General features: G+C 44.3%; 1 protein-coding gene across 1 annotated transcript in view; it reads right to left on the reverse strand.

The window, feature by feature from the left end:
• LOC118367199 (striated muscle preferentially expressed protein kinase) overlaps window positions 1–12,238 on the reverse strand; it is a 125,051-nt gene that overhangs the window by 73,440 nt on the left and 39,373 nt on the right. The window contains exons 4-6 of the mRNA XM_035750351.2: window positions 7,479–9,121; window positions 7,162–7,305; window positions 6,712–6,894 (exon numbers count right to left, since the gene is read on the reverse strand). Of these exons, the coding sequence (XP_035606244.1) occupies window positions 6,712–6,894; window positions 7,162–7,305; window positions 7,479–9,121 (1,970 nt within the window). The remainder of the gene's footprint in view (window positions 1–6,711; window positions 6,895–7,161; window positions 7,306–7,478; window positions 9,122–12,238) is intronic.

The raw sequence follows: 12,238 nt of genomic DNA on the forward strand, positions 1-12,238 counted from the left end.
AATGCAACCGCTGGGTCAGATTTCAAATAACCTTTACGGAAAAAGCAAACCATGCAATAATCTGATTCGGCACTCAGAGCCCAATCAAGACACAAATATATCCGCTATATTATGCAGTCAACAAAAGTCATAAATAGCATTATAAATCTTCACTTACCTTTGCTGATCTTTGTCGGAATGCACTCCCAGGACTCCCACAAGAAATGTTTGTTTTGTTCGGTAATGTCCATCATTTATGTCCAAATAGTTACTTTTGTTAGCGCACCTCACAGTAGAAGCATCAGACAAGGTTCTAAAGACTGTTGACATCTAGTGGAAGCCTTAGGAAGTGCAACATTACCAATATCCCACTGCATCTTCAATAGGAGCTGAGTTGAAAATCGACCAACCTCAAATATCCCACTTCCTGGTTGGATTTTTTTCTCAGGATTTTGCCTGCTATATGAGTTCTGTTATACTCACAGACATCATTCAAACATTTTTAAAAACAAAAAAAGAGTATTTCCTATCCACATCTACTAATAATATGCATATTCTAGCTTTTATGGCTTTGTAGCAGGCCATTTACTCTGGCATGCTTTTCATCCGGATGTGAAAATACTGCCCCCTACCCCAAAGAAGTTAAAGATTTTAAGTATGGCCAATTGGAATTTGTTGTCTGTATATTTTATCATTTCATTGAGGATACCATCAACACCACAGGATTTTTTGGTTGGAGGGTTTTTATTTTGTCCTGTAGTTCATTCAAGGTAATTGGATAATCCAGTGGGTTCTGGTAGTCTTTAAGAGTTGAGTCTAAGATCTGTATTTGATCATGTACAGTTGAAGTCGGAAGTTTACATACACTTAGGTTGGAGTCTTTAAAACTTGTTTTTCAACCACTCCACAAATGTCTTGTTAACAAACTATAGTTTTGGCAAGTCGGTTATGACATCTACTTTGTGCATGACACAAGTAATTTTTCCAACAATCGCTTACAGACATTATTTCACTGTATCACAATTCCAGTGGGTCAGAAGTTTACATACACCAAGTTGATTGTGCCTTTAAACAGCTTGGGAAATTCCACAAAATGATGTCATAGCTTTAGAAGCTTCAGATAGGCTAATTGACATAATTTGAGTCAATTGGAGGTGTACCTGCGAATGTATTTCAAGGTCTACCTTCAGACTCAGTGCCTCTTTGCTTGACATCATGGGAATATCAAAAGAAATCAACCAAGACCTCAGATGAAAAAAAATGTTAGACCTCCATAAGTCAGATTCATCCTTGGGAGCAATTTCCAAATGCCTGAAGGCACCACGGTCATCTGTACAAACAATAGGACGCAAGTATAAATACCATGGGACCGCTCAGCCGTCATACCGCTCAGGAAGGAGAAGCGTTCTGTCTCCTAGAGATGAACGTACTTTGGTGCAAAAAGTGCAAATAAAACCCAGAACAACAGCAAAGCACCTTGTGAAGATGCTGGAGGAAACAGGTACAAAAGTATCTATATCCACAGTAAAACGAGTCCTATATCGACATAACCTGAAAGGCCGCTCAGCGATGAAGAAGCCACTGCTCCAAAACCACCATAAAAAAGCCAGACTACGGTTTGCAACTGCACATGGGGACAAAGATCATACTTTTTGGAGAAATGTCCTCTGGTCTGATGAAACAAAAATAGAACTATTTGGCCATAATGACCATCGTTATGTTCCAACAGTGAAGCACGGGGGTGGCAGTTGTGTTGTGGGGGTGCTTTGCTGCAGGAGGGACTGGTGCACTTCACAAAATAGATGACATCATGAGGTAGGAAAATTATGTGGATATATTGAAGCAACATTTCAAAACATCAATCAGGAAGTTAAAGCTTTTTCACAAATGGGTCTTCCAAATGGACAATGACCCAAGAATACTTCCAAAGTTGTGGCAAAATGGCTTAAAGGACAACAAAGTTGAGGTATTGGAGTGGCGATCACAAAGCCCTTACCTCAATCCCATAGAAAACGTGTGGGAGGAACTGAAAAAGTGTGTGCGAGAAAGGAGGCCTACAAACCTGACTCAGTTACACCAGTTCTGTCAGGAGGAATGGGCCAAAATTCACCCAACTTATTGTGGGAAGCTTGTGCGGGGCTACCTGAAACGTTTGACCTAAGTTAAACAATTTAAAGGTAATGCTACTAAATACTAATTGAGTGTATATAAACTTCTGACCCACTGGGAATGTGATGAAAGAAATAAAAGCTGAAATAAATCCTTCTCTCTACTAATATTCTGACATTTCACATTCTTAAAATAAAGTGGTGATCCTAACTGACCTAAGACAGGGAATTGTTACTCGGAGTAAATGTCAGGAATTGTGAAAAACTGGGTTTAAATGTATTTGGCTAAGGTGCATGTAAACTTCCAACTTCAGCTGTATATATTTTTGCTGTTTGTTCTTTGTTATAGAGCCAAAAAGATTGGATAAGTGGTTTACCCATACATCTTCATTTTGGATAGATAATTACTTGTGTTGTTGTTTGTTTAGTGTTTTCACATTTTCCCAGAAGTGGTTAGAGTCTGTGGATTCTTCATTGCATTGAGCTGATTTCTGACGTGCTGTTCCTTCTTTTCCCGTAGTGCATTTCTGTATTGTTTTAGTGATACACCATAGTGAAGTCATAGACTCAGGTTTTCTGTGTCTATATGTTTTTGGATGGACAGGTTTCTCAATTTCTTTCTTTGGTTTTTGCATTCTTCATTGTTGTTCATTTTCTTCGGGTTTTCTGTTTGAAATTCTTAAATTTGACAGGGACGCTGAGACGTCAAATATACTGTTTAGATGTTCTACTGCCAAGTTTACATCTTCACTATTACAGTGGAACGTTTTGTCCAGGAAGTTGTCTTAAAGGGATTGAATTTGTTGTTGCCTAATTGTTTTTTGATAGGTTTCCACACTACATTCCTTCCATCTATAGCATTTCTTAATATTACTCAGTTCCTTTGGCTTTGATGCCTCATGATTTAGTATTGCTCTGCTGAAGTAGACTGTGATTTTGCTGTGATTGAATAGGGGTGTCAGTGGGCGAACTGAACGCTCTGAGAGACTCTAGGTTGAGCTATAGGTGTACCTACCATAGGAGTCCCCTCGAAGCCTACCATTGACTATGTACATTTTTTATTTATTTTTATTTTACCTTTATTTAACCAGGCAAGTCTTATTTTCAATGACGGACTAGGAACAGTGGGTTAACTGCCTGTTCAGGGGCAGAACGACAGATTTGTACCTTGTCAGCTCGGGGGTTTGAACTTGCAACCTTCCGGTTACTAGTCCAACTCTCTAACCACAAGGCTACCCATTCCCACAGAGCTGCAGGATTTGTGACCCGTTTTTGTTGGTTTTGATGTCATAGTTGTGCCTAGGGTGGCATATGGGGAGGGAATGCTGTCACCTCCAGGCAAGTGTTTGTCCTCCTGTGTGCTGAGGGTGTCAGGTTCTGGCATTTAGGTCACCACAGACTAGTACATGTCCCTGGGTCTGGAAATGACTGATTTCCCCCTCCAGGATGGAGAAGCTGTCTTCATTAAAGTATGGGGATTCTAATGGGGGGGATATAGTTAGCACACAGTAGGACATTTTTCTCTGTTAAGATCATTTCCTTTTGAATATCTAGCCAATTGTAAAAATGTTCCTCTTTTGATTAATTTAATAGAGTGAGTTAGGTCTGCTCTATACCAAATTTGCATACCCCTTGAGTCCCTTCCTTGTTTCACACCTGGTAGTTTGGTGGATGGGCACCCAGTGGGTCCGTCTCCTCTATACCATTTTTCTTGTAGGATGACAATGTTTGTATTTCAGATGTATTTGATGAAGTCCAGGTTCTTGCTCTTTAGGCCAAAGGCAGAGGACCCCAAGCCTTGGATATTAAAGGATCAGATAGTGAGGGCTTTGTGTTCCATAAAGTGTCCAGTGTTGTTGGTCGTGTGGTTTGGCCTCGGGCCAGTAAATGTGAGCAGAACCTGCTGAGCATCTGGTACATCTGGTATTCTGGTATTCCATTGGCTTGGGCTAGTGTAAGAGTGGGGTTTGGCCCTTCTTGCACGCTCACGGCCTGGGCGCATGTGTGACTTCCATGTTCAGGCCGCCTTTGCGGGAGTGGGGGGCATGGGGTGAGCAGGAGGGGCATAGGTCTGGTCTGAGGGGGCCTAAATGGGGTGTGGGGATGGTTGACTTTGGGGGGTTGATTGGTTGGAGTGGGGGTATGGATGTGTCTGGTGGTGTTGTGGTCTGGATGTAGGCCCTCCCATGGACTTATGTGTAAGTCCATGGGGGGGGGCTGAAAGGTGGGTGCTCAGAAGGGGTGGGATGCCTGGGCTTGGGGTTCTTTGTCTGTCCCGCTGTGTTGTCGACGCTACGGTCTGGGGTGCACTGTTCTGCTGTGGTGTCGAGACTTTTGTTGGGCGCTGAGGTGAGCCTTTCTGCTGGCTTCTCTGTGGGGGTGGCTACCTCTCTAACGGGTTGTTCTCTGTCACACATCATTCCCCTCAGCCTCTCCTCCAGCAGTCTGATCCTCTCCTCTAGTGCTCTGTTCTTCTCCTGCTATTTCTCTTGTAGATGTTGTCTCACTACATTACAGAGTGCAGATATGTCTATCTCCACCTCCTGCTCTCCAGGTCTAGTTAAGGGGGTGTTGTTGTGTTGGACTGTGCCTGAGTCTGTCCTGACTGGAGTGTAATCACCTGCTGTTCCAGCTCCACCTGCCTTACCTCCAGCTGGGTGAATTTATTCCTCATTTCAATGAGGGAGTAGTACTCTGTGTTGGGAGGTTAACTTTCTGCTTGGGGTGGCTCGTCTGTGGGTTTATGTAATGAAGAGGTCTGGTCTGACCCGCTCGGGGCGGGGGTATCTTTCTCAAGGGAGAGCTTCTCCTGCTGAGCTGTTTCTTTGATTAGGTGAAAGTCCAGCTGAATCTGTTTGCGATTGCCCTGTACCAATACTGTTCCAAACTTAGAGATGTATATTAGCTGACTCTTCGTTGTCTAGTATTCTGAGTTTCTCTCTCTCTGATATTAAATATTGGTAATTGTAAATATGAAAATATTTCAAGAGTGCATGTGAATTAGTGTCAATGTATATAAAGTAAAAAGTAAATGCTGTGAAAAGGCCTCCTCTTACACCAACAGTATGCCAACACACTAAATGTGACTTGAATGCCCATAATGTGACGTTTTAAAAAAGAGTAGCGTTGCATATAGGAAGAAATACCAAACAAAACCATGGCTGAAGGATGAGTAATTCATTTGTACCTAAAACTTATTTGGAATATTCTGCAACACTTTATAATATTTTTGAAAAATTATTTTATCTTTATTTAACTAGGCAAGTCAGTTAAGAACAGATTCTTATTTTCCATGACGGCCTAGGAACAGTGGGTTAACTGCCTTTTTCAGGGGCAGAACGGCAGAACCTTGTCAGCTCGGGGATTCAATCTTGCAACCTTTCAGTTACAAATCCAACGCTCTAACCACTAGGCTACCTGACGCCCCATTACAGTGTGTCTTGTATGTATTACCACTAATAAACAGGTATTTCATAATTACGTATATAAAAAATCAATACATATAGGCTAACAAGCATTTCAATCCATAAGTATGACATGGCTTAAATATCTTTCATTAGTTTTATAATAACTTTACATGAATAAGCAGTAATAAACTATTCATAAATATGTATTTCATACACAAAATAGTTTTTAAAGTACACATGACAAATCATGTACTATAATGTGTGCTTGCATTATCATGAGTGTTTTATTGTTAATCTCAGGTGTTAAGGATTCTCTCTCTCTCTCTCTCTCTCTCTCTCTCTCTCTCAAATACAAGCATTCATATTCTCATTCATTTGTACACTGTAGAGAATGTGACCATCTTGATGGCTCTGGGGGCAAAAGGGTCTAAGTTTCTCATTTGAGTAAGATAGGTTCTAGATGCAATAATGAACTGAAAGTGTTTGATGGTTGAATTTATACTTTAACTAGCCTATGTTTAACAAACAAGTTCATGATGTAATTTACCCTAGACAAGATGTTACTTGCGTCATATCTTAACAGTGGATTCATATTGCAATGAAACCAATGTGTCTTAACAATTTATTGGTTCAATTTAGCCTCCTAGTTGCTATGGTAACTACTCAACTAAGTGAGTTGGCTCAACTGGAATATATTGCTTGAACACATTTTGGAGAGAGGGAGGTTATGAGTGGGTGAGGAGAAATGAGGAAATAGCTTTATGAAGAAGTAAATAACAATGTACATCCTTTTGAAATGGCAGGGCAAATAACAATAACAATGTCACACGGGTCAGTGGAGTGACAAAAATGTCCACATCATCCTTTAATTCACTTTTCTGATATATCCAAATGACTTACACCCATCTGAAAAAAAGGTTCCAAAAGAGTTCTTATAGCCAAAGAACCAGTTTAGGTTCTAGACAGCACATTTTTTCTAAGAGTGTAGAATGCAAAGGTTAGCAAAAGTCAGGTGCAATTCCCAAAGGCTAAAGCTCAGGCTACAATCTCCAGTACAAGGACATTAAGCAGACATAAGGTTCAAGGTAAGGGCCGGTAAATCAGAAGGTCTCTAACCTTCAGTACTACTTCTTGTTTAGTAATAACAACAAGGTATTATTAAATAAACTTTAAGTGAAGGGTGACCCAACCAATGCAATGTTGCAACTCATGCTTACCTGGTTTGATCGAAAGTGTGGCACTGCTAGATGTTTTCCCAACCTCATTGGCAGCTGTCACACAGTACGTTCCAGCATCACTTGTTTTTGCACATTTGATGAAAAGTGAATAACGCTCTCCCTCCACTTTAATCCCATAGTTTAAGCTGTTTTGGATTTTGATATTGTCTCTCCTCCAGGTAACTAGATATGGATACAGACAAATAAGAGTTGAAGCGATATAACTACATTGTGACTACATTGTTAGAAAAAAAGAGTTCCAAAATGGTTCTTCGGCCGTCCCCATTGGAGAACCCTTTCAATGAGAAATCCTTTTGGGTTGGAAAGGGTTCAACCTTGATCCCAAAAGGGTTCATCAAAGGTTCTGCCATGGGGGCAGCTGATGATCCCTTTTAGGTTCTGGATATAAACTTTGTTATAAAGTGATACATAGAGATAGAGATAGCTTGCCTTCTGGGGGAGGCATGCCAGCAATGATGACTCTCAGCAGGACCTCAGTACCAGCAGTTACCACAGTGTCCTTAAGAGGAAACTCAAACATAGGGGCCTCCAAGGGGTCCTCTTCAGCAGACACGTAAGAGTCGTCTGAAGAATCTGCACAAATTACAAAACGTAATTACAAAGACATTCATGGCTGTGTTCAGAACTAAGGAATACCAATGAGAATTGAACTTTGCAAAGACAAGGAAAATAAGATACAAGCCTCTAATATACACAACATACATTTTCATTTTGATAAATAAAGACAGATTGAAAATAATTCCCACCTAACTCTGGAGACATGGGACTAATGCGGCGACCCTTCCCCCTGGTCTTCTGTGTTTGACCTTCTTTCGAATTGGTTGCCTTCTTAGACCTGTCAGTCTCAAGAGGAACGTCATCTTCCATGGGTTCTTCCTCGACAATGATGGTAGGTATGATTAGCTTGGGGGCTGGCTTGATCAACTCCACTTCCATTTTCTCCTCAGATGGTAAAACTGGAACATTTGTAGAAGAGGTAGCCTGCCGTGGAGGTTTTTGCGGATGCTGGATTATACGTTCTTGTACAACGGTTGGCGTTCTCTGTACCAATGGACTTTCTGGTCTATCCTCTACTTTTCTTAATGCTACATCTACAGGTATTTTTGTTCCTGGCGATTCTTCCTTTTGGGACTTTTGCACAGGAGATTCATGGTTGTCCTGTGATTCTTGAATACAATATATCCTCTGAACAAGAGGGCTTTCTGGCCTGCGTTCAACTTTGTGTAGCGTCATCTCGACAACATTTCTGCTTGGTGACTCTGCCTGCTGTTGGTGATTTGCCGATGGATTGTAAGCCCTCTGCATCTGCATCTTTGCTGGTGATGGAGACCTTTGAAGGATCTCCCTGACAAGACTGGCTTGATTTACCTGTCTTGTTGGCCTCTGTCCCGGTAAGTCAGCCAGTTGCATAGATTCTGGAGTGGCAGCTACTTCTCCCAATCTACTGTATGTTATGCTACTCATGGAGTGTCGGTCAATCTCTTGGGTTTGGGGTGAAGGCTGCCCCTGCCGTGCTTGTTCTTGTAGCTGTAGTCGTGGTGATTTTGGTGGCACTACTTCTTTGGGCTGTTCCATCTCTTTCTGCTGCTTCTCGTGCTGGGCCCATTCCCGTTCCTGGAGCTTCTGGAGAATTTGAGGTGGGAGGGGCTCAATCTTCCTCAAAGGCTGCCTGCCACTAGCCCTGAGCGAGAGCTGCTCGGTGGAGAAGGACTTCTTCATGTGAGGTTTACCCACAAGCTTCTTGATTCGTTGAAGCTCTTCAGTGAACTTGTTCTCGATTTCCTGGACCTTCTGGGTGGTACGGGGCCTGCAGTCCTCCAAGGACGCAGCCCTCTGTCTGAACATAGACCTCCGTTCGGCAGCGTCCTCCTTCAGAGCCTCTCGTAGGTCTTCCCTCGAACTCTCTCTGGAGATGCCCAACCGGCTCCCTCCATCGTCCGAGTCGACGGACCCGGCACGATTGAACCCGGCCCAGGACCGTCCCGAGATGGAGCCTTCATGATCATAACTTCGCCTTCGCTCTTCGAAACCACGCACCTTCTCAAAGATCTTGGAGCTTGCTCTGGTCAGTTTGGGGGATGGCCTAGTTTGGTATTCCTTGCGGGAGTACTCACTGACACTGACTGGCGTCTGAGGACGGGAGTCCTGAGTACTGCTTAGAGACATGGCTGATGATTTTGGATGTTTCACCTTCTCCTCAAATTCACCAGGGACAGTGTCTTGGTAGTCTGTTGGCACAACAACTTTCTTTCGGGGGGTGAGGGGTGTGTTTGGTGCTGAACCTGAGCGGCTTGGCATTGGAGAAGTGGATGGGCGTTTGATCATTTTTGGTGAGGCGGGTGGGAAGACTTGTTGGGGAGATTCCCTCAAAAACTCTTCTGATTGGCTCCTGAAAACAAATATTGGAAAATATATGTTAAAGAGTTCTAAATGATGTATGAGCCAGTGTGAGTAATGTTAGGACTATCATACATAATTATATAATATAAATATTTCAATGTAATTACACTGTATATGAAACAAAAGACGTCAAACATCATTCTGTTCGTTTGTTCATAGGATTGCAAACAGCATGCATGGCATTCAGAAAATGATCTATTCAACAACTGCATGCATAACAACCAGAAAAGAACCAAAGGGGTCAGTGAACCTCACACATACAATGCATTGCAAACAGTGCTCTGGATGGCAGTTTGTATCAGTGTTGAATGGCGGGGACCCAGTTTACCACCCAAAACCACTCCCTTTTCCCAGGAAAAAGAACTGCAAGAAACCGGTAAATTATAATAAATGATTTAAATGAAGAGCATGGTATGAACTGTTAAATGACAGTATATGCAATGTCTAAATCTGTCTTCTCTACAGACAGCCCATCTCAGTATGGAGTACAGTTCACAATGCATGTAGACCTATCATCTCATCATGGTAACTTTTTTTCTTGTGACAGGTAGGCCTACATTTTCTGCAGCATAGTCTGCCGCAGTAATATAAAGACCGAATCACTCAAATATCGCTGCTTTAAATCAGTGCACGCACGAGCACTCTCGCAGTGTTTCTCTCTCCATTAACTCCATTCAAAGCTTCTAACTTATAGCCTCTGTCTCTTGACTAATACGCACACACTTGTGCTCCGCTGGCCTCTCTCCTTATTAAAAAACACTCCATAGCTCTTGGAGTCCCATGCAGGAAAAGCTAGCCTAGTATAACTTGCTGGACATAATATTTTATTCTAATCAAATACATACATAGGCCTATGTATATGCTTTATAATGCTTTTGAATGAAACTTCTGGTTTTGGCTGGAAATACCGGGTAGAAAAGTGATTTATTCTCAGGAAAATATTCAACCATAGTTTGTGTAGCCACACAGTGCACCCATGTGAAGTTCAAACAAAGCAAGGCAATGCTCCAAAATTGTCACGCCCTGATCGAAGTATTTTGTGTTTATTTTCATGTATTGGGTCAGGCCAGGGTGTGGCATGGGTTTTTGTATGTGGTGTGTATATATTGGGATTGTAGCTAGTGGGGTGATCTAGCAAAGTCTATGGCTGTCTGGAGTGGTTCTCAATCAGAGGCAGGTGTTTATCGTTGTCTCTGATTGGGAACCATATTTAGGCAGCCATATTCTTTGAGTTTGTCGTGGGTGATTGTCCTTAGTGTCCTTGTTCCTGTCTATGTGTTAGTGTACACAAGTATAGGCTGTTTCGGTTTTCGTTCCGTTTATTGTTTTTTGTAGTGTTTGTATTTAGATTTGTGTTACGTTTGTTTATTAAAACATGGATCGCAATCTACACGCTGCATTTTGGTCCGACTCTCCGTCACACCAAGAGAACCGTTACAGAATCACCCACCACAAACGGACCAAGCAGCGTGTCAACAGGCAGGAGCCACAGGAGAGGCAACAGAGGCAGCAGCAGCAGGACAGGAGCAGCAGCAGCTGCAGTGGGAGAGGCTGCACTACCTGGAGAAATGGACATGGGAGGACGAACTGGACGGTAAAGGACCCTGGGCTCAGCCTGGAGAATATCGCCGCCCCAAGGAAGAACTGGAGGCAGGGAAAGCTGAGAGGCAGGTATGAGGAGGCAGCACGGCGTAGCGAATGGAAGCCCGAGAGTCAGCCCCAAAAATGTATTGGGAGGGGGCTCACAGGGAGTTGGGCTACGCTAGGTAGGAGACCTACGCTAACTTCCTGTGGTTACCGGGGGGCTAGAGAGACCGGGCAGGCACCGTGTTATGCAGTGGTGCGCACGGTGTCCCCAGTGCGGGTGCATAGCCCGGTGCGGTATATTCCAGCTCCGCATATCGGCCGGGCTAGATTGAGCGTCGAGCCAATTGGTGCTCGGTGCTCAAGAGCTCCAGTGCGCCTGCACGGTCCGGTCTATCCAGTACCACCTCCACACCCCAGCCCTCCGGTAGCAGCTCCCCGCACCAGGCTTCCTGTGCGTGTCCTCGGTTCAGTACCACCAGTGCCAGCACCACGCATCAGGCCTACAGTGCGCCTCGCCTCTCCTGCGCTGTCGGAGTCTCCCGCCTCTCCAGCGCTGTCGGAGCCTTTCTCCTCTCCTGCGCTGCCGGAGTCTCCCGTCTGTTCAGCGCAGCCAGAGCTGCCAGCCTGCATGGAGCAGCCAGAGCTGCCAGCCTGCATGGAGCAGCCAGAGATGTCAGTCTGCATGGAGCTGCCAGTCTGCAAGGAGCTGCCAGTTCTTTCAGTCTGCCAGGATCCGCCAGTCAACCAGACTCTTCCAGATCCGCCAGTCAACCAGACTCTTCCAGATCCGCCAGTCAACCAGACTCTTCCAGATCCGCCAGTCAACCAGACTCTTCCAGATCCGCCAGTCAACCAGACTCTTCCAGATCCGCCAGTCAACCAGACTCTTCCAGATCTGCCAGTCAACTAGACTCTTCCAGATCTGCCAGTCAACCAGACTCTTCCAGATCTGCCAGTCAACCAGACTCTTCCAGATCCGCCAGTCAACCAGACTCTTCCAGATCCGCCAGTCAACCAGACTCTTCCAGATCCGCCAGTCAGCCAGACTCTTCCTGATCCGCCAGTCAGCCAGACTCTTCCAGATCTGCCAGTCAACCAGACTCTTCCAGATCTGCCAGTCAACCAGACTCTTCCAGATCCGCCAGTCAGCCGTGATCTGGCAGAACTGCCAGTCGGCCAGGATCTGGTAGATCTATCTACCTGCCTGAGCTTCCTCTCACTCCTGAGCTTCCTCTCGCTCCTGAGCTTTCTCTCACTCCCAAGCTTTCTCTCACTCCCGAGCTTTCTCTCACTCCTGAGCTTTCCCTCAGTCCCGAGCTGCCCTTCAGTCCCGATCTGCTCCTCAGTCCAGTGGGGTTCTGGGTGAGGACTACAAGGCCATGGTCGGCGTCGAGGGTGGACTATCCAGGGACGCGAGGAGAGGGGACTAAAACATTGACTTCCACCCCACCACTGATTTGGTAAACAGCTAAGGGATGGGGCTGGAGTAATGTAACCACTCTCAAACTCATAGACAGAG

This window comes from Oncorhynchus keta, chromosome 34 (assembly GCF_023373465.1).
Source record: "Oncorhynchus keta strain PuntledgeMale-10-30-2019 chromosome 34, Oket_V2, whole genome shotgun sequence".
Taxonomy (NCBI): Eukaryota; Metazoa; Chordata; class Actinopteri; order Salmoniformes; family Salmonidae; genus Oncorhynchus; species Oncorhynchus keta.